The sequence below is a fragment of the Callithrix jacchus genome, chromosome 8, assembly GCF_049354715.1.
Source record: "Callithrix jacchus isolate 240 chromosome 8, calJac240_pri, whole genome shotgun sequence".
NCBI lineage: Eukaryota > Metazoa > Chordata > Mammalia > Primates > Cebidae > Callithrix > Callithrix jacchus.
Genome location: NC_133509.1, coordinates 89,695,793 through 89,718,968, shown reverse-complemented (window position 1 = coordinate 89,718,968; position 23,176 = coordinate 89,695,793). Strand labels below are relative to the sequence as shown.

The window sequence follows — 23,176 nt, the reverse complement described above, 5'->3', positions numbered from 1 at the left end:
CTTGCCCCAGTAGGATCATTTGAACTTGAAGCAGGGCTTGAGGGAGTACAAAGAAAAAGATCCCAGCAGGATCACACAATATTAAAAGGCCTATTAAATGGTTTAGGATTTATGGAATCTATGTAAGTGGCTTAAGATATCTCAATTTTATTCATCCTGCATGCTTGAGTTCATATACATATTACTCATATTTTTAGACATGTATTCTGAATATACCTTTCCAATTTAAAAAACTATAATATATGTTTAAAATAAGATCTGCTGGAAAGTAACATGATTATTATGTTGTTTATAATTTTATTGTTAAATAGGGAAAATGTTTACATGTTTCTTTTTGTTTTTGAGATGGGATCTTGCTATGTTGCTCAGGTTGGTCTTGAAGTCCTGGGTTCGAGTGATCTTACCGCCTCAGCTCCTGAGTAGCTGGGACTACAGGTGTGCCACCACCACACCCGGTTTATTTATATTATTAATTCACCATAGCAATGTTGAAGAATTCGTGAAACTCTTGATGGATACTTTATTGACTTCTCTGGATTTGTTCTCCAGCCAGGTCTAAACTGCAGCAACCCATTTGCTCAGCTGGAGAGGAGACATCAGGAACATGCCAGACACATTTCTTTTGGTGGTAACCTGATTACTTTTTCACCTCTACAACCAGAAGAATTTTGAATTTAAAAATAAATCCAAACATTTTCCTTCATATTATCTATGCTTATATATTCTTTAGACTATTAAAATTTTGGAGAAAATATATTTATGTTCACTTCTATAGTATCATATGATGCTTTGATATTCTGTGTTCATCGAAGTGTATTTTAGATATACTCTTTCTCAAGTATAAGGGAAGTAGGAATATTTTGTACATTAACAACACAATAAAAAATGTACTGTGCCTTGCCTCTTGTTTAAAAAGAATCAGCTTAAGGCTAAGTATAATTAATTAGAGCTTATAAACTTTCTTTAGTTTAATTGGAATATTAACCTGTGACAGAAATATTTGCATCCTTTTACACTTTATTCCTAGTTTGAACTCCTAAATGTGTTGATGTTGAACAGCTTTGGGTATTACATTTTCCACAGTATTCTGAGTTTCTTTAGATGAGCTTTCTGGATCCTGAAGTCAGTTTAACATGCTGCAGTTTCAAAGAATTCAATCACAGAGGTGCCCATCGAATCATTTTTGTTTTCATTTTTCATTGGCATGGCCAAGAGCCATTAAGGAAATGCTTTTTTCTTTTGAAAAAAATCATGTATCAGTCACGTGAAAGATTGCTACAGAGAAACTCAAGATTTACAGTTTATACAAAGCAATATGCAACACAACAATAAAATGTTTGCTTTAAAAAATAAAACAGATCAGAATAAGACAATGTCAGTAAATATGGTCTTTGATAAGACATATCACTGAATTGTTTAGAAAGCTTTCAGCTGTTCATGGCCCTGGGCCATTAGAAAACCCTAGCTTATATATATTTCTTTTTCTTACGTGGCTTGTTTGAATTACCCAAACAAGTAATGGACTCTAACTGGTTTAACAGTAAGGAAATTTATTATTTCACAAGTTATCAGGGTGATTCTTTATAATCAATAGGTACTTTATAATCAATAGCTCAGTCAGGACATCAAGATCTAACTTTCTATTCCTAGTTCATTCTGTTATCCTTGCTGTTGGCTTCTCCTTTACAACTCAGTCTTTTTGGGGTCATAAGATGGCTGCTAGTGGCAGTTGAAGATATGTCCTTCCCTTTGGCATGATTAGACCAACTAATGCCACATCCCCATCTGCAGATCAGTGAGTCAGCAGGGGATTGACTTAAATGAATCAGAATTCCCTGTTGAATCTGGGCTCACACCTGAATAAAACCATGGCTGTTAGGAAACAGGAAATGGAATGTTGGGTAGGCAACCATCAGTGTCCCCTACTAGATAATGTGCTTGGCTATTGGAGTCTAGAATTATTAGGTATTAGGAAAATGTTTAGAGACAAAATGAAGACTGCTTTGGATAGAGATAGAGTAAAAGTTCTTAATGCAGTGTATTGTCAGAAAAAAAACAAAAAAAAATCTTTTTTTTTTTTAATTTTTGGAGACAGAGTCTTACTCTGTCACCCATGCTGGAGTGCAGTGGTATGATCTCGGCTCACTGCAACCTCTGCCACCCGGGTTCAAGCAATTCTCCTGCCTCAGCCTCCAGAGTAGCTGGGATTACAGGCACCTGCCACCGTGCCCCACTAATTTTTTTATTTTTAGTAGAGATGGGGTTTCATCATGTTGGCCAGGCTGGTCTTGCACTTCTGACCTCGTGATCCACCCACCTCGGCCTCCCAAAGTGTTGGGATTACAGGCATGAGCCGCCATGCCCGGCCAAGAATGGGAATTTAAATTTATTGAAGACCTATTTGACAGTCCCTTTGCAAACAATATTTTACTTAATGTTACAGTAACCCTATAAGAGCTCTCTGCACTTTATTGACAAAGGAACCAAGTCTCAGAGGATTTAAGTAATTTTGTGTAATCGAAGTTCTCACTTTTTTCCAAAGCTGTGCTCTTCCATTTAATAAGAGAACAGTCAAGACCAGAATGTTAGGGTAAGAAATTTTTTGAAATATGCTATGATATGCTCCCTACATCCCTCTTTAGCAATGGAGGACTTACTCCTTGAGCTGCAGGAAGTGCTGCTAGCAGGCAGCCCTCTGCTGTCATCCCTTGTGAGGACTGTGCTGCCTCAGCTGAAGATAGCCACTTCACCTCAGGTTATATTCTCTTTCCCAGGTGCCCTATAGTCAGTGACTGACCAAAGTGGGGATATAAAAAGGCCTGGCCCCTTGCAGCTCTGAAGAATAATCCCAGCTTCAGAACTCCCCTAGGATAGGCTAAATTATTGCTGCTCAACTTCTTCCTTGACCCAATCACATTCTTTCCCATCCCCACAGGTATGGATTGCAGGTACACTCCTCTTAAATTCTAATCTCTCTGCTTCCTGGGAAACCCAACCTGTGACAATTATCAATTTGATGGATTTCAAAAGATCATATTGTATAAAATAATATTTTGGGCCAGGCATGGTGGCTCACGCTTGTAATCCCAGCACTTTGGGAGGCCGAGGCGGGTGGATCACGAGGTCAGGAGTTCAAGACCAACCTGGCCAAGATGGTGAAACTCCATCTCTACTAAAAATACAAAAATTAGCCAGGCATGGTGGCCGGCACCTGTAATCCCAGCTACTCAGGAGGCTGAAGCAGAGAATTGCTTAAACCTGGGCAGGTGGAGGTTACAGCAACTGTGCCACTGTATTCCAGCCTGGGCAACGGAGTGAGACTCCATTTCAAAAAATTTTGGTCTGATATAAGATGAAGTGGTTTTGCCATATCCTGCTTTTGGAATATTATTAATCTTTGGGCTTGCTGGTAATAATGGTAGAAAGTTATGGGTATGAATGTTGATGATGGGAACAAATTTTGAAAGCTAACTATGTAAGATACCTTTTTTCTCTATAAGAGATTTGAGGCCAGGCGCAGTGGCTCACGCCTGTAATTCCAGCACTTTGGGAGGCTAAGGTGGGTAGATCACAAGGTCAGGAGTTCAAGACCAGCCTTGACAACATGATGAAGCCCCGTCTCTACTAAAATCCAAAAAATTAGCTGGATGCTGTGGTAGACCTGTAATCCCAGCTACTCAGGAGGCTGAGGCAGGAGAATCCCTTGAACCCGGGAGGCAGAGGTTGCAGTGAGCTGAGATTGTGCCACTGCACTCCAGCCTGGGCAACAAAGCAAGACTCCATCTCAAAAAAAAAATTCATAAAAACCAGGCAGATGGTCCTATAGTGGTATCAAATTACTGATTTGAAAGCAGTGAACTATAGTTTAGAAAATAGGATTAAAAAGCAGTCAAGAAGTATACCAGATTCCTAACAATAATTGTCTATGGGTCATAGGTCATCTATAGGTAAGCTTTTTCTTTCTGCTATTCTCATTTCCTGAACCTATTATATTTCCTTAAGAAAATGAGAGAAGAATTTCTTTGAAAAATCTCCTTACTTTTTATGAAATTCTGGAAGAAATAATTTTGAGGTAGTATTTATTTTCTCCTTAAGACACGTATTTTAACAAGTATAGGAAACCTTGAGGCCCTAATGCAGTATTAATATTGCTACATATTTTTTCCATTATGCATTATCTAGAATAAACTCCAATTAAATGACATAATAAGACAAGTAACTCAGCATAATATTTATTAAGTAGATGACTTACAAGAAGGATATTGATGAATAAATGTAAAAATTTTCACTCACAGTGAACATGAAACTTTTACACAGGTAAGGTTTAGATTCCATCTTTTTTTAATCTGCCCCTTTCAGATTATGTCATGGTATATGAAGCACTGGTGAGGTCTATGTCACCAGCAATTCCCAGTATGCTGATTTCCTTAAGATTTTTAACCCGATGATTGTACTGCAACAGGTGAGCATCATTCACTGCAACCTTGAAGTGGTCAGCTTCAACCAGTATTTGTATCTGAAATGGCATATACATAACTGTTACATGAGGTAATGTATATGTCAGTTAGCTGGATTTAGCCATTCCACATTATATACTTTTTTTTTTTTTTTTTTTTTAAGACGGGGTTTCACAGTGTTGATCAGGCTGGTCTTGAACTCCGAACCTCAGGTGATCTGCCCACCTTGGCCTCCAAAGTGCTTGGATTACAGGCATGAGCCACCACCCCCGGCTCGATATATACATATTTCATGTGCACAATAGAAACAAATTGTCAATTGAAATAAAGGGGAAAAAGTGCCCATTAATTTCAAACCAGTCTGGCCTGAGCTCAGGTTATCCAACATTTCATCTTTATCATCTGTGGGACCAGTTAAGATCCAGAGAAAGTAACTTTACAGCAAAAATTCCAAGTTATTCAGATTTTTTTTAAAGCAACAAATTTATTAGGTTACATAAGTGAAGTTGTAAGGTGAAGGCTAAGAATTTACCTCCATAAATACCTAAAAGAGCCCAGGTATGGTGGCTCACGCCTGTAATTACACTTTGGGAGGCAAAGGCAGGCAGATCTCTTAAGCCCAGGAGTTTGAGACCAGCCTAGGAAACATGGTGAAATCCCATCTCTACAAAAAACAAAAATTAGCCAGGTGTAGCACACATCTGTAGTCTTGGCTACTAAGGAGGCTCAAGTGGGAGGAACATTTGAGCGTGGGAGGTAGATAGGCTGCAATGAGCTGTGATGGTACCACTGTACTCCAGCCTGAGTGACAGTGTGAGACCCTGTCTCAACCAAAAGTTTTGGTATGGCCTAAAACATCTAAAAAAATAAACATAAAAGTAGGATTCCTAGCCAGGGGTGGTGGCTCATGCCTGTACTCCCAGCACTTTGGGGAGTCTGAGGCGGGTAGATCATGAGGTCAGGAGTTCAAGACCAGCCTGGCCAAGATGGTGAAACACCGTCTCTACTAAAATATAAAAATTAGCTGGGCATGTTGGCAGGCACCTGTAATCCCAGCCACTCAGGAGGCTGAGGCAGGTAAATTGCTTGAACCTGAGCGGCAGAGGTTACAGTGAGCTGAGATCGTGCCATTGCACTCCAGCCTGGGCAACAGAGTGAGACTTTATCTCAAAACAAAGTAGAATTCCTTTGGCAAATGTTGTAAAGATTGATGATAATCAGTTTTGGCAAGGGTAGGAGAAATCTACTCTTCCAGTAGTTAGTGGATGTCCATCCTCACGTCTTTTTGAAAGCAGCAATTTGGCAATATCTCAATTATAAACGTGAACAATTAAAGATATTTAGAAGATTTCCTTCTAGGAAGCAAAGATTTATAGTTAAAGAATTTTAGTAAAATCTTTCCAGGTTTGTTTCTATTCTCTGAATTTTCATCAGTAGGGTACTAGTTAATTTATCACATATCCAAAATTGAAATACTTTTGGCCGGATGCCATGGCTACCCCTGTAATCTCAGCACTTTGGCAAGCTGAGGCGGGTGGATTACGAGATCGAGACCGAGACCATCCTGGCCAACATGGTAAAACCCCATCTCTACTAAAAGTACAAAAATTAGCTGGGGGTAGTGGCATGCACCTGTGGTCCCAGCTACTCAGGAGGCTGAAACAGGAGAATCGCTTGAACCTGGGAGATGAAGGTTGCAGTGAGCTGAGATCACGCCACTGCACTCCATCCTGGTGACAGAGCGGGACTCCATCTCAAAAAAAAAATGCTCTTAAGCAACAATACTTGATATGAAAAGATGTCTACCAAATGTAGACTGTGGTCCTTACTTGCCCCTGCTGTTGAGTTTACAGTCCAGCTGTTTTATTAACCACTCTACAATCAGCCCTAACTCAGTGCTGTGGACCTAATGAATATTTGCTGAAGCAGTGCTTCCAATAAAAATGTGCTGTATGTCAAAATACTGGGAAGATACTCATCAAATCGCAACCTTTGTGAGGATACAGGAGGAGTAAAAGATAGGAAACTTTGTTAATTTAAAAACTTTTGGCCGGGTGAGGTGGCTAATACCTGTAATCCCAGCACTTTGGGAGGCAGAGGCAGGCAGATCACGAGGTCAGGAGTTCGAGACTAGCCTGGTCAACATGGTGAAACCCCGTCTCTACTAAAAATATAAAAAAATAAGCCACGCATGGTGGCACATGCCTGTAGTCCCAGCTACTCGGGAGGCTGAGGCAGGAGAATTACTTGAACCCAGGAGGCGGAAGTTGCAATGATCCGAGATCATGCCACTGCACTCCAGCCTGGGCAACAGAGCAAGGCTCTGTCTCAAAAAAAAAAAACTTAGACTTTTTACAAAACATTAATTTTAGAATAAAAAAATACTTAGTTTTGATCTCTATGCCAACTATGTTGTTTTAAGCCACAAAGTCCAGTACACCTGTACCATAAAGACACTTTGCCTTTTTTGTTAAAAATTATATTCTTTTCATTTTTAGAAGACTTAAACTCAGAGGGGTGGCAGCAGTGATGATTACGAGGAACTGGGGAGTGTGCCACTCCTGACCATGTTCTCAGCCTGCTGAGCCTAGTCCCCTGAGCGGGGAAAAGATACACTGGCTGGGCCTATCTTAGGACAGGTGATAAAAATTCATTTCAAGTGTTTTGTGGTTTTAGAGTGATTCCTCATGAGAAATACACATTATCAATATAAAATAGTAGCGATAACTTACTTTGAATGGTTTCCCACTTTCAAATGGGAAAACTGAATGTCTTTCTTCCCTTCCCCAGTTATTATCCAGCTTTGTATTGCAAACGATGACTCTCCTGTTGTTCTCATTGAAGCGTGGGTTAAAGTGGAAGGCAACATCATTCCCTTTCTTGAAATCTAAAGTAATTCTGTTTTAAACCAAAGACCAGTTATTAAAATTATTAAAGCTGTACATTTGTACCAAATGAAGAACATATAATTTTCTAAAAAGCAAATAACTTCATAATACAGTACCCAGGAAATTTTTCTGAATGGAAAGCAAATAAATCAGAATGGGTTCAAACTGGAAAGTATCCTAGGCCCTATATTCTATGTACTACCATAAAATCTAAAGGTAAGCAATATATGTTGAATTTTTTTTTTTGCCTCGTCTTTAATCATATTTCCATTCATCTATAATGCCCTCTTTACAGACTCATGAAAACCTTTGAGGTTTTCTTACAGAGCCACTCTGAGGATACTTTATGCCTTACTATAGATAATGGTTATCCGTTTCCTGGTCTTCCAGGTTGCTTTCAATACCTGATAAAGGCAAGCCAGCTATGTAGTTAATAGCCACCAAATACTGGCTTCCTCATAATTAACTGGAAGTCCTAGTTCCTCTAAAATAGCATGAATGAGATAATGAAGTTAATATTCAGTATCTTGTTGTTAAGTTGTAAAGTCTTGACAGCAAATATGATAAACATTCTATGATGTGAGCTGGAACTAATGAAATTGCTAGTTTAACTTTTTGACCCTGTTCCTTCTTCCTGGACATTAATGCCAACACCAGTCCTCTGACTAAGCCCATCCCTGAGTTTCTTAAAGTGTGCTCTATAGAGCAGTAACATCAGAATCATCAGCATGTGTTCTTATTTTAAAGCCAGGTCTGCACTCTGGACCAACTAACAAAGATTCTCTGTGTATTTTGATTCACCCAGTAACAGTCACATTCAACCACAAATGATCTTCCAGTGCTTACATTTGTAAGGGAAAAAATAGCAATAGAATTTGCATTTGACTAAATATATGACTCTGTTTCCTCTGCATTGGAAAGGTAGATATTGTCATCTCTGTCACCTTAAGCACATTTTTTTTCTATGCAGTGTCATACAGAATTTGCAGAACTAAGCAACAGTTTTTTTAGTTTACTACCATTAACCATTTCAGCCAGAATTAGTTTTGATCTGCCAGTTTCAATCTACATCTCTAGCATTATTAGAACTAAACTTTCCAGTGAAATGACTAATAAAACAAGGATACCACACTGGGTATTCAGTGTGTGTTAGGGGTTGTGGGAGGAGGATAGCAAATATTAATAAATCATGAGTGCTGTGTGCACAGGATAAGGTGTGCTGGGTTCTGTGTGACGTTAGGAGGAAATACGGATAAGGACATAGGCAGAGGATGTATATATTTTGTAATCTGCTATGAGACAGGCATTGTGCGGGGAAGTTCTGTGCTTACAGAAATTGTCTAGGCTTTGTGGAAAGACAGGTTGGCTTAGGGTAGTGACTACCATTACAGAATCAGAGGAGGCTGGCTGAGGTGGAGTGGATGAACATTTGAATGTAAAATTATCAGATCAGAAGCAGAGTCCATCTCTTGATGACAGGATGTGGAGCAAGGTGACAGACACTGAGACTATTTATGGATTCTTGCATAAACCTGTGTACATGGCTTGAATTTGTACCATGTGGGTACTGTCCATAAGACGTAGAAACACAGTTCCACTAACCTCAGGGGCAGGCATCCTGGATGGCTTCAGGACAGGGCCAGCTTTTTTGTATGATATGTAAGTACTACATAACCAGTGGTGACAACCAGGGCCAAGTGGCCCAGTACAGCTATAATTATGTATTTTCCTAAATAAAGCCTCACCCTATCCTAGTCCGCCTCAATCAAACCACTTCCAATAGCAAAGGTTGATTTATTTTGATGACATTTTTAACTTGTAGAATCTCCAAACCTGTAAGCAAATAGTGTCTACTAAAAAGACAGGTTCCCAGGGCTGCCACTGATCATCTGTAGAACCTGAGCCTCAGTTTTGTCTATAAAAAGAGCAATATTCTTTATCCTGCCTTCAACCATGAAGATGAGCTGATAAAATACATATCAAACTATAGAATAAGGTGCATTATTGTTTACTATGAGTGACCCTGATGTTTAGCAAAATTATGTGGGAATACATATGGATTTATGGAATAATCCTATATGACAGTATAGTCAAAATTCTAAATATGTAGTTTTTAAAATCTTACTAAAATTCAAAATAGCACCATAAGACAGGGCAAGAAAAAACAATTCAAAATAGACTATCTTTATTCAAAAACCAATCTACAAATAGGGTAGGCTTAATTTTGCTCTCCTTACCTGTTTGCATTGAGCTTCACCATGCCCTGAATTGTTATCAGCGTGCGAGGCATGACTCCTCCAGGAAAAGTCAGGTTATAAGGCACAACCTGGGAAAGAACAAGTACATATGTGTCAATAAGAAGCATGTTTCTTTGGGGAAAGAAAATGATGTTGCTAAAGTTCCATCACTATTAATATGTGTGAAAAACATAACTCTAGTATATTGCCATCTGTCCAGACTCTCCGGCCACTTTGCCCAGGGTCCAAAGAGATAAGGCTCCCTACATGCACAAATAATAACTGAAAATAAAACCATCAGTAAGTCTCACTGTGGCCATCCCAATCTGCACTCATTCATGTTGACTATTTTTTGGAAAGGCGTAAGCTAGAACTTGTGATCAACATTAACATTTTGTATCACTCTTAAGGCTCTGTCACGTAACATGCTTCACTGTGGTTATTCTGCTTCCTGGGGGCAAGCATCATGCCACATTCTGGGCTTGTGGGTTCTCATATGCTCTGTACTCACATGGCTCCAGCAGAGTGCTTTGCACATGGCAGATACTCAATATTTCTACAATGAACAATGTTTAGTTAATACTGTGAGGTTCGTTCCACAAATGTTTATTGACCATCTACATTCGAGGTTCTGTGAATATCCCCAAAGCCCTATTTATTTATGGCCTCTTTTCTTTTTAAGGGTTCTCCCTGGGTTTATCGCTTTTTTTTTTTTTTTTTTTTTTTTTTTTGAGACTGGGTCTCAAAAATCCGTGTCTCTGTTGTCAGTGATGGAGCGCAGTGGTGCAATCATAGCTCACTGCCGCCTAGACCTCTTGGACTCAACCAATCCTCCTGCCTCAGCTCCTAAAGTGTTGGGATTACAAGCAGGAGCCACTACACCCAACTTATCCAAATCTTTTCTTTCTAGGCCTGATGTGTACTAGCCCTGTACTTCCTCCTACCTGGATTTTTTACTAGTGCCTCAAATTCAACAAGTGTGAGCTGGAATGGTCTCCTCTGCCTCCTCCCCCATCAGTTCCTCTTAATGAGTTCCCAGTTTGGGCTAAAGCTTTGCTGATGGCTCTACTTGGTCTGCCTTGAAAAGTCAGAATCATCTGTGACTCCTAAGACATAATTTAGTAGATTCTGGGGTTCTTCCTCTGTAATCTCTCTTACATCTACCTGTTCTTTTCCACAGCCTTCATGTCCCACTCTCTCTGCAACTGACTGACCATCTCTAGTCTAGGCCCAACTCAATGCCACCCACTCCCCCAAGTCTTTCTACTCTAAACTGACCTAAAAGGCGGCAGTGCCCCCGTGTCATCTTCCGCATAGTTCTGAAATGCTCTAATCACACAGTTACTTAGCTCTTTCCTCAAATTTATTATATGTTTTATCATCCAACTAGATTATGAATCTGGAAAGGAAAAATCCTGTGGCTGAGATGCATCTGGATCCCCCAGAGAATTATGTTTTACATTGAGAATTCACTTGCTAAAACATTTTAATTTGCATGAAAATTCAACCTTTAGATCACAAAATTATCTTTACAAGGTTTTTCAAAACCAGATTACCCTGTTTCCTCTACATGTTTGCTCAAAGATCCTGGATAGATTATATCACTTCTCTATCGTCCCATTTCCCCATGTATAAAATGGGGTTATTAACAGTATCTTATAAGGTGGTGATGGGGTTAAATGAGATCATCCATATAGATGCATACTACTGACATGTACTCAGTGTTTGTTAATAACCAACATGTTCTCCATTACAACAATCTTGATTTATATTCATAAGCAGCTTTATCAATGCCCTCAAAATATGCATTACCTTCTGTTCATACTAACCACACACAATAAACTCAATATGAACACTTAATTTTTCGACTACCAACACACACCCATGGCTGGCCCTTGAGTAGTGGCTCCAAGCCATAGGTTTAAAGCTCAGGGTCTCCCTGAAGCCTTCTGCATGTCAAGTACATGAAAGGAGAAATGCCATCTCACCAGTGGCCCAGCAGGGGCGCCATAGGGGCCAGCGGCAGGGTAGGCTCCGGGAGCACTTGGTTGTCCAGGAGGTGGGTAGGCCCCAGGCCCACTGGGTGGCCCTGGGTAGGCTCCAGGTGCAGGTGCTCCGGGATAAGCTCCAGGTGCTCCAGGGTAGGCGCCTGGAGGTCCCTGTCCAGGGTAGGTGCCTGGGGGTCCCTGTCCAGGGTAGGCGCCTGGGGGTCCCTGTCCAGGGTAGGCACCTGGGGGTGCCTGCCCGGGGTGAGCCCCAGGATAGGAGGCCCCTGGGTAGGCCCCTGCACCAGCAGGCTGGTTCCCCCACTGCCCAGGCCATCCTTGAGGCTTTGGGTTACCAGTTAACGCATCATTGAGCTGGAAAGAAAAACATAAGCAATTACAGGACAGAAAGCATTCTCAAAAGCAGAATTTTCAGGAACACAGGAATATGTGACCTAGGAAGGAGAGGAATATGGTGAAGGCATTACATGCATATCAACAAATTTTTTTCCACTTATTAATAGTTTTGAGTTTCAAAGACTAAAACTAGATATTGGGATTATACATGCTTTTTCACTTTATTCTTGCCTCCCAACATCTCAGATCAGGGAGGGCTGCGTTTTCATAATTAGCTCATCAGGAGCTAACACTCCTCTATTTACAGCTCATACTTTTTAATCACCATGAGAAAAACAATCATAGACATCAAGATGCCCAGACTGTACCGCGCTTCCCTCTAATCAGAGCATTTCTCCGATCCTACTGGCAGAGTCCATTCCCTTCTGCCTGGGGCCTTTTGGTAAAAGGATTACTGTGAGTGTATCCCAGGCCTCACTCTGCCTGGCTTTCTTCCCAAATCTGCTGCTGGAAAAACAAGGCTCCAGCTCGCAAGCTCTCATTGGACAAATGAGTCCAGGGAAAGCCACGCAGTGGGTGGGAGAGTGAAAAGGAAAAGTCATGGAAAAACAAAATCCCCAACCCTCAACCATGTGGAGTTGATTGAGGGTAAGAAAACAGGCATAAAACACTTACCGAAAAACCGTCGGCCATTTTCCTGAGGGAAAGAAAGAGACAGAGGTTATCATTTGATCCTGAAAGCCTTCACCGATTTCCATTAAATGGAACTTTACCACTAGTATATTGTGCAGCTTTAGTCACTCTCTGGGCATTGTGCCTAAGTGAGTAGTGTGGTACCACACAAACATCTCTTCAAGGGCAGGGATACTTTCCAGCTCGATCGCTGAACCCTATTTAACTCATAAATTTAAACTTCCATCACACTAGCCTGTGCTCTGAATCCTAAGACCAAGAGGCCACACAATGCATGAAGGAGGAGAAGGCAGAGGAAAAAGAAAATATCCTGTCCCATTTCCAGGTGAAAAATGTTACCAATCATGGTTTCTCTTTGGTGGTTCTTCACTTTCCTTTCTTATACTCTTTCCACCACCCCATATAAAGGGTTTGGTGTGTTCATCTTGCCCATCTACCCTTTGTCCCCACTAAAAGCCCCATCCCCTCCTCTGGGTTTTTGAAGAAAAGCAGTGTTGATTGATTCCCGCTAAGATAGAAAAGACAATTGAGACAGACACAGTTGCTGCTTTTATTTATTTCTCTATCTGCACACAATTATGCTTGCTCTTGGCCAGGCACTGCACAGGCTCCTATCTAGGTGTGAAGATGAATAGGCCATGATCTGCATGGTCAAAGGAGGCCACGGGATCTAAAACCCAAAACAATTGAACCCACAGAGATATAGAGTAGAAGGATGGTTACCAGAGGCTGGGAAAGGTAGTGGGGGAGGGTGGGAGGTGAGGGTAGTTAATGGTTAAAAAAACAGTTACAATGAATTAATAAGGCCTGGTATTTGACAGTACAACAGGTTGACTATAGTCAATAATTTCATTGTACATTTGAAAATAAAAGTATAATTGGATTGTTTGTAACATAAAAACTAAATGAGAAGATGGATACCCCATTTTCCATGATGTGATTATTATGCATTGCATGCCTGTGTCAAAACATCTTATGTACCCCATAAATATATATACCTGGCCGGGCATGGTGGCTCACAACTGTAAGAGGCCCAGGCAGGTGGCTCATGGGGTCAGGAGTTTGAGACTAGTCTGACCAACATGGTGAAACTCCGTTTCTACTAAAAAGACAAAAATTAGCTGGGCGTGGTGGCACATGCCTATAATCCCAGCTACTCAGGAGGCGGAGGCAGGAGAATCACTTGAACCCGGGAGGCAGAGGTTGCAGTGAGCCGAGATCATGCCACTGTACTCGAGCCTGGGTGACTGGAGTGAGACTCCATCTCAAAAAAAAAAAAAAAAAAAAAAAAAAAAATATATATATATATATATATATATATATATGTATATACACACACACACACACACACATACACATACATACATATATACACACATATATATATACACACACACACATATATATACACACACACATACCTGCTATTTACCCATAAAGGTTAAGAATTATAAAATAAAAACAAAACAAAAGCTGTAGGGCTCACAGTCCAGCAAGGCAGATGAGATGCATCCATGGAAATGTGAAATAACAAGTCAGGATGCTATGAGTCAGACTGTGCTGTAGGACTTCAAACCCAGAAAGCTTACTTCTAAGAAGGAAAGGAAAGGTGCTATTGGAGCTAAGCCTCGAAGGGCAGCTGAGGTTTGTATGTGCTTTTTTGTAAAGGTACTTGTTATTCCAAATAAAATATTTGGCATTACAACAAATCAAGCAAAGTGAAGGAAAAAAATATTTGGGTGTAGGATGCTACCAAAGAAGGTTTGCCTTGCCAAAAGCTGCCACAAGGGGTGGTCTGGAGACATCATTCCTGCTTTCTTCTGCTCCTTCCAGGTCAAGTCTCCAAAAGCACTAGATGCTTCGCAGCTGTTGCAGGTGCTCCAGCTGTGAGGGGAGGAGGGCAGCTGGGCCCCTGAGGCATGGGTGAGTTCTTCCTAAGCTCAGGATCACCTGTGCCATGACCTGAATTACCTGGACCTTGAAACAATCACAATATCCTTCTCCTTGATTTGCCCCTTTGTAATATTTACTCAATCACTTTTAGAAATGACATTGTCCCCAAGGGATCCAATAAATGTCCACAACTTGATCCAAATGAAAAATATTGGCTGGGCGTGGTGGCTCATGCCTGTAATCCCAGCACTTTAGGAGGTCGAGGTGGGTGGATTGCTTGAGCCTAAGAGTGCAAGACTAGCCTGGGCAATTTGGCAAAACCCTATCTCTATGAAAAATACAAAAATTAGCTGGGTGTGGTGGCACATGCCTGTAGTCCCAGCTACTCAAGGGGCTGAGGTGGGGGGATCATTTGAGCCTAGGAGGTGAAGGCTGCAGAGAACTGTGATTGCACCACTGCACTCCAGCCTGGGTGACAGCGTGAGACCTCGTCTCAAAAAAAAAAAAAAAAGAAAAGAAAAGGAAAGGCACAAAGTATTACTTTTTTTGTAAAATTCTAACAGGCAGAGCTCCTCCTAGGGCTTAACATATGCTTTATTTACATACACTGGATATTTTATACAGGTTGAGTATCCCTTATTTAAAATGGAACTAGAAGTGTTTCTGATTTCTGTTTTTTGGGGGGGATTGTGGAATATGTGCATATACCCAATTAAGCATCCCTAATCTGAAGAGCCAAAATCCAAAATAGCCAGTGAGCATTTCTTTATCGCATGACCTCTGAGCCTCATGCAGGCATGTAAAAAGTTTGGGATTTTGGAACATTTCAGATTTCAGATTTTTGCATTGCAGATGCTCATCCTGTACTATACTGCTATTATTTATATCATAGACATTACCTTTGACTAAAATATTTTTGTACATCTCTTTTTCTTCTCTTTTTTAGACAGGGTCTTCTGTTGCACAGGCTGGAGCACAGTGACATGATATCAGGGCTTACTGCAGTCTCCACCTCCCAGGCTCATGTGATCCTCCCACCTCAGCCTCTCAAATAACTTAGACTATAGGCACACAACACCACACCCAACTGATTTATTTATTATTATTTTTTTTTTTTGTAGACACAGCATCTCACTATGTTGCCCAAGCTGGTCTCCAACTCCTGATTCAAGTAATCCTCTCCTCGGCCTCCCAAAGTGCTGAGATTACAGGCATGAGCCACCGCATCTAGCCACACATCTCTTTTGGAACATGGTCATTCTGAAACCTATTCAGAAGTGGTTAGGTTATGACCATGCCCATTTTCCAACCTAGGGAACTGCTGGCAGCTTGACAGGAAAGTCCTGATGACTCCCAGAGGTTACTGCGTCTTTCATTTCCTTTACATCCTATAGTGCTTGGCTTTTTAGAGCAAAAGTCATGAGCTCCTCTGCATGTGCCTCCTTCTGCAAAAAACTGCCATGCTACTATGGAAGGAAACTGAGCTGCTACCACAGGGGGAGCTTGAGAGGAGAGTTGTTACAGAAAGGGAAATTTTTAATTCAAGAAAAGAAAGTCTCCCTCATTTTGGATGCCAGTAGTAAACAACTTTGAACTTCAAGGTGGGCAGAAAGCTTAGTTCCTTTATTTACACACTCTTCTTCCACCCCAAGGCAACATATCAAAGACCCAGCAACAATGTTATCAACATTTCAACTTCTCTTAAATGTCCTCATTGCATAGGAACTTATTGTAAACCCTTCAGGTCAGATGCTTTGCTTCAGGGCACTGTCCTGTGCACTGTAGGATGTTCAGCAGCATTTCTGGCTTCAATTCGTCTGTTGCCAGAAGCACACAACACTCCAACTAGTGACAACCAAAAGTGTCTTCAGGCCAGGTGTGATGGCTCGCGCCTGTAATCCCAGTACTTTGGAAAGCTGAGGGGGGAATATTGCTTGAGTCCAGGAGTTCAAGACCAGCCTGGGCAATATAGTGAGACCCCAGTCTCTACCAAAAAAAAAAAAAGAAAAGGAAAAAAAAAAAACATGTCTTCAGACATTGCCAATATCCCCTGGGAGCAAAATCACGGCTAGTTGAGAACCACTAATCTAGCTAGTTAGCATGTGTATCCCTACATGAATGTACAGAAGTGGGTCAACAAAAACCAAAAAGGTAGTTTCCACTGTTAAAACTAGCTGAATTTGCCTGGTCCTAACATAACTCTATTCAAATTAAGACGTGTTTAAAGGCTGATTGTAACCAAAAATTCAAATAAAGAGGGCATTTCCACAATTTAATATTTATTCTTTTCAAAGCCTTGGCTCAAACATGTTTAGTTTATATTCCAATCTAACCAAATACAGTTTGGGAAACAAAGCAGATCTCACTGAATTTCCACTGTTTCACACACCACCTCAGATTGTGTCTCGACACATTAGACAAAGCCACTAGAACAAAACCTGCCATTTGTGTGGTACTTTTCAGCTTCTAATAGATATCCCATACTTTATCTATTTTAGTTATGATGACAACCTTATGAGAATGACAGGAGAAAATTAATGCACTAGCTAGTTGCTTATTCTCTGCAGTTTCTCTTCCATGGTTTCAGTTACCTAAGGTCTACCACAGTATGAAAATATTAAATGAAAAATTCCAGAAATAATTCATGGTTTTTGTTTGAGGTTTTTATTTTGAGATGGAGTTTTGCTCTGTCGCCAGGCTGAAGTGCAGTGGAGCGATGTCAGTTCGCTACAACCTCCACCTCCCAGGTTCAAGTGATTCTCCTGCCTCAACTTCCCAAATAGCTAGGACTACAGGTGTGCAACACCATGCCCAGCTAATTTTTGTATTTTTAGTAGAGTTGGGATTTCATCATGTTGGCCAGGATGGTCTTGATCTCTTGACCTCATGATCCGCTCACCTTGGCCTCCCAAAGTACTGGGATTACAGATGTGAGCTACCTCGCCTGGCCTTTTTTACTTTTTTTTTTTTTTGAGACGGAGTTTCGCTCTTGTTACCCAGGCTGGAGTGCAATGGCGCGATCTCGGCTCACCGCAACCTCCGCCTCCTGGGTTCAGGCAATTCTCCTGCCTCAGCCTCCCGAGTAGCTGGGATTACAGGCATGCGCCACCATGCCCAGCTAATTTTTTGTATTTTTAGTAGAGACGGGGTTTCACCACGTTGACCAGGATGGTCTCGATCTCTCGACCTCGTGATCCACCCGCCTCGGCCTCCCAAAGTGCTGGGATTACAGGCTTGAGCCACCGCGCCCGGCCCACTTTTTTTTTTTTTTAAGTGGGGTCTTGCTATGTTGCCTAGGCTGGACTCAAACTCCTGGGCTCAGTTCATCCTCCTACCTCAGCCTCCCTAGTAGGTGAGACTTCAGGCATAGGCCAGCACAGGCCACTTCACCCAATGTCATAAGTTTTGAACTGCGTACTGTTCTCAGAAATGTGAAATCTTGCACTGTCCTGCCATCTCGCTGTCCAACCTGGGACAGGAATCATACCTTAGTCCAGCCTATCTACACTGTAGATGCTACTCACCCACTAGTCAATAAGTAACAGGCTTGGTTATCAGATCAAAAAAAAAACCAGTATATATAGGGTTCAGTACTATCTGTGGTTTGAGGCATCCACGGGGGGTCTTGGAATGCAACCCCTGAAAACAAGGGGGAGAATACTGTATTCTCACCATAAGGAAACTGAGGCTCAGAGAGCAAACATGGTGGCCCAAAGTCATCCTGTGACTGGCAGATGAAGGAGTACCCCTCATGGCTTTTTACTGCTTGTTTAGGCTCATTCTACACCAATAGAAAAACTTACACTTTGAAATTTTAAAGTACAGTCTTTTGAAAGTGTTAATTACTTCATTGGAAAATTAATTCTCTGACTTGCTCATCTGTAACTACATAACACACTGATATTGTAAACAAATTTTTTTAAAAGGATCGTGTTTTGGTCAGAAAACTATCTGGGTGACTCATTCAAGCACAAAATAATACTGAGTATTGAATATAATAATGCCATTTTGTACAGTCACTTTGCTAATTATAACCACATTTTAACCAATAAAGTGTACTTTTCCAAAAATTGGGTGTGCACCGTTTTGATTATGTCAACTTCCAACCATCGGATTTCTTTTTTGAAAAGCATTATAACTGATGCTCTTTTGAAAGCAAGATTATCAACCTCAAAACACAGAAAAACAAAAAAGACATCTATTGAGATAAATATCCTTGTTTGCCCGAATTTTTTTTCTTTTTTCTCTTCAGATGAGTAGTTTACAAAGAGAGACATAGAATCAAATGTCAAAAATCTTCCCACTCTACAAACACTACAGATATGTGAACTCCATCCTGGTGTTTTCAGGATCAGAGAATTTTGAAGAGCCAGAGGGGGAAAAAAAAAACTTCAAGAAATAACTAAAAGTAGAGATATACTCTCTGGGTCTCCACATTTGTAAACACCTACAGTAAGCAGTTCAGTGTAGCTTTAGAATAAGGAATTTAAACATGAGTTAGAATACAGACCATTTTAATTGGCTATTAATTGGTAGCTTTTCCCTTTAATAAAGAGTAGCTATCCACTGCTCTATGCTATTCTAGGCCCACCCAGCAATCAGTCCAGTTGTTCAGATTCCCAAGAACACTTCTGAAATTTCTGTTCATAAAGGTCCCTGACCTATACACAAGCCATAACAGAAGTAGACTATTTCCCAAGCCCCTAGGCACTGCCCCACACTGCTCCTCAAATAACACAAGAGCCTGTCTACTACCTTTGCTTGCTAAAACACAGAGCAGGGCTTGAGGAAAGTCCATTTTAAAAAGACAAATTCAGTGATGCCAAGTTGGAATCAAGGGATCTGGTCCTTTCCTAGGATTTCTCTCTCATCATAGCTCCCTGACATCAAGGAAGTTAAAGTTACTTTCAGCTTCTCAGTGACTGATTTTTCCCCCTATGGAAAAGCTGAACAGAGGTCAAAAGAGAACACATGACACTTAGTCAATAGCAAACTGGAGGTATACAGCAAGCACTGCCTAGACTGGCTCTTAAGTTACCCACTCAGAATTTTATGAGAAGATCCAGTTCAGGCACCAGACACATGGAGCTGGCTACCCAGCTGTCCTGAGTGGGAGCCTGTGTCCCAAATGATCACAGGAAAGAAGGGCTATGTTTGAGATCAGTTACCACAAGTATCAAGTACGTAAGTTCACAAGCCACTTGGCATTTAAGGTCACCATGAGATTCTGAAGGCATACTACATGAACATAGGACTTGGCTGCAGATTAGGGTTTAGAGTCTGGCTAATGAGGGTTCTATGTAAAAAGGTACCTAAATTATACCTGAGACCACCATTGGCCTCTTGACCTCACTAAGTGAAAAGTCTTTATAAAGCACCTGTGCATATTTGTAGCACAGAGAACTATCATAGATTAAAGACCCCTTAGCAGAGCCTGACACCTATTATATTTGGACACAACGAGTTTTCAGGCAATTCTTGTCCTCTTCTGCTTCTTATGTAACTTAGTGAGGCATTTTCCTAGCGCTTCTAAGCACTAAATAGTCAAGGACCAGCTTCAAACTTCTCCCCAGAATCTGGACTATGTGCTGATTTTAAATGTCACCTCTAAATGTTATGAATTTAGGAAGCTACTCAAGTCTCCCAGGGATCAAGGATGGGGCATGACCATCCTTCGAATGAGAGAGCCTACTCTGAGATTGAAAGTCCATGTCTAAACGGGAGACTACTGATGTAGAAAAGCAAATGATCCTTATTCGACTTTAACTTTTATGGAAACGCACAGTTTCCTAGTGTGAAAGGTTTATAAACTTGAGGTAAAGAAATCGGAACTCTGGGAGCTGATGAAAGCTTTTTCCCAGGCTCTGTGCCCAAGTGGTTAATTGTATCACTCTCATTTCTTCAGAATTAACTGAGCTTGTCTCCCATTCCTTTCCCAGAATCCTAGAAACAGCCTGGGTCACTGAGGTCCAGGTGTCCTCGCTGTGCAGCAACCCAACTCCCATGGTCACTTTACAAACCTTCCACAGTGTCTGGAATCGGAATGACTAACTTGATGGTAAGGGTGAAGCCCAAGTCCCAGCCTCAACCCACGCGTCCCCGACTCCCTGGCCCTGAGCTCCTACTTCTCAGAGTGCAATCATTTTAGCGTTTTTATTTGAGCACGCGATCATTCAGAATAAACCCTCAAACATGTTTGAGAAGCCCCCCTCCAGGGCTCTGCACACTAGGACCAACATTCTGCCACACCCAACACTTCCTCGGCACAGACAGTCTGGGCAGGGAGGGGCATTTGATTCGGAAAAGCTTAGAGTTTCTAGTCTTTGCTAAGCCGGGTAATGCCCACTCAGGCCATGGAGCAAGCACCATTTTCTGTGGGGTCAGCAACCAGAGAACGGCTGCAGCCCTGGCAGCAGCTGGTCCTGGTGAAAGAACTCGTTCCCGCTCCACAGTGAGATCTCCTCTAAATCCAGCCTCAGCTGATGCTCAAAAGAGGCCGGGCCAGCCAAGCTGTGGGTCCCGGGAGGCGCCCTACACAGTCCTGGCAAGTCCCCTGGCTCCCCAGCGGCCGTGCGCCGGGGAAGGGTGACCTGGCTTCGATCCCAGTTAGAGAAGCCGGAGCGGCCGCCTTGTTTGCGGGGCGAGCCCCTCCGCCTCCGCTCGCAGCGGGACCTGGCGGGACTCCGGCGACTGGATGGCTGCTCGTCACCGGGTGGGGCTCACCCCGGGGCAGCAGAGCGCAGCTGGCAAAGGTGCGGCGGCGGCGGAGGCCCCGAGGCTCCACAGAGAGTGGCCCTTGACGCCCTGGGGACCGGTGTGGGTCTCGGAAGGCGCCGCCAGCTTTCCCCGAGCGCCAGCGCCCTAGAGAATCAAAGGCAACCGTCTGGGGCCCAGATCTCTGCCCGCCTCCCCGCACCCAGAGGGCAGAGCACGGGCCGTGGGACTCTCCGCGCGCGCCCCGTCCCAGTCCTGGGGAGCTGAGCGCCCTCTGGGCCGCGCCCCAAGGAGCGCCCGAGCGCCCTCGCCCCTGCCGGGCCGGAGCCGCGTCCCCGGATCCCCGCGCAGCTCACCACTCGCTGGCTCGCTCCCGACGGCTGCAGGCGAGGAGGTGCCGGCGCTGGCGGGGCGGTGGCTCCGAGCCTCATAAAGGCTGGGCCCTGCCCGGACCGCCTCTCCCGAGGCGGGGCGACGCCCCTGCCCAGCCCGGCCTCTCCCCGGACCAAACTGGGCGAGCCCCGCGCCCGCCAGACACCCCGAGCCGCCGCTGCGGGGGCGACCGGGACGCTCCTGACGGGGAGAACGCGGGGACCGAGGGTCGTGCCCTCTAGCGCCCCGGTTCGGTTCCGCGGCGCTCCTGGGGCCTAGGCTGCGGCCACGTCTGTCCCACGCCCTCGCTAGAGTCACCTGAGTGAAGAATTAACTGAGGGGAATTCAATTAATAGGTTGCTTTATTTGTAGAATACAAAACCAAAAATTCGTTCAGTGTCTATTCCCTAGGGAACCGACTACAAATTGACTACTTATTCTAGATCAATAGGCCTAGTCTCAAAGCAATTTCCTTATGAAGCAATTAATCAGGCAACTCTTTAACACATTTTGCACAGGAAATTCACTATATATATATACACTCTCCTTTTAACTTCACCTTATCTTTTTGTTGGAAGAAAGAAATAAGTATTATTATCTCATTTTTGCTATCAGGGTGCTATAGTCTGAATGTTTATATCCCGGCAAAATTATATGTTGAAAATTCTAACCCTCAAGGTAAAGTATTAGCAGGTGGAGGCCTTGGGAGGTGATTAGGTCATAGGGGCAGAGTCCTTATGAATTAGATCGGTGCCCTAATGAAAGAGGCTGGAGAGAGACCTCCTGCCACTTCCACCATGTGAAGACACAGCGGGAAGATGCCCCCTGTGAATCTGAAAGCAGACCCTCAGCAGACACCAAATCTGCTGGCCTGGATCTTGGATTTCCCAGCCTTCAGAACTGTGAGAAATAAATGTATATTGCCTAGAAGCTACCCAGTTTATGATATTTTGTTACAGAAGCCCAAGCAGACTAAAAGAGAAAATGATTTACTTGTCCAAGATCATTCATGTCTAGGAACACAATCCAGAAATCCTGACTCTTACACCTTATCTGGAAAAGCACCAGGCCAAAGAATCCTTGCAGGTCAGAACAAGGATCTCCGAGGAAAAAAAAAAATTAAGGAGGAAGGGAAGAATCATTGCAAGGACTGGCTTATGTAAACTACGGAGAAAACCAGGTATCATCAGGTTCCTAAATAATTCCTGTAACCCTTATCGTAACCAATTAATTAATAACATAAAGATAAATTATTTCACACAGTTTTTCAGCCTAGGGAAATGTTCCTGTGAAGGACTCATTTGATGGAATTGAGAAGCTGTCTTAGCATTCTCTAGGATAAATTCGAAAGTGTCTCAGTGGCTGGCACTGTTCCTGCAACATTGTCCCCTTTAGGCTTGCCCATAGAAGTCACAGTGTGGCTGGGGATTAGTTATGAGAGTATGAACTCTCACCTGAAGAGGTAGCTTGGCAACCAGTTTACTTGAATGGATCACCCATAGTAAATGACTAACCTCTGGGTATTAAAAAGGCATCACCCACAGGAATGCCCTTGGTCTCCAAGGAAAATGCTGTAAATC

At 42.5% G+C, this 23,176-nt stretch overlaps 2 protein-coding genes across 5 annotated transcripts in view; one reads left to right on the top strand and one right to left on the bottom strand.

Moving 5' to 3' along the window:
• The window catches only part of DLGAP5 (DLG associated protein 5), a 45,911-nt gene extending 45,016 nt beyond the window's left edge, over window positions 1-895 (top strand). For 2 of the 4 annotated variants that reach the window (XM_009006066.5, XM_078334992.1), the window contains one exon: window positions 550-895. In XM_009006066.5, coding sequence (XP_009004314.1) covers window positions 550-672 — 123 coding nt within the window. In that variant the 3' untranslated portion in view covers window positions 673-895. Of the gene's footprint in view, window positions 1-345; window positions 436-549 lie in introns of all 4 variants that reach the window. The other 2 variants (XM_035260580.3, XM_078334991.1) reach the window with 2 other exon arrangements.
• Window positions 896-4,216: 3,321 nt separating this feature from the next.
• LGALS3 (galectin 3) lies at window positions 4,217-21,626 on the bottom strand. Its single transcript, XM_002753970.7, has 6 exons — window positions 21,581-21,626; window positions 12,600-12,621; window positions 11,571-11,942; window positions 9,583-9,671; window positions 7,190-7,355; window positions 4,217-4,516 (listed from the first exon to the last, which is right to left on the bottom strand). Exons 2-6 carry the CDS (start codon window positions 12,615-12,617, stop codon window positions 4,361-4,363), a joined length of 801 nt encoding a protein of 266 aa, XP_002754016.2. The 5' UTR covers window positions 12,618-12,621; window positions 21,581-21,626; the 3' UTR covers window positions 4,217-4,360.
• Between the last annotated feature and the right edge of the window lie 1,550 nt (window positions 21,627-23,176).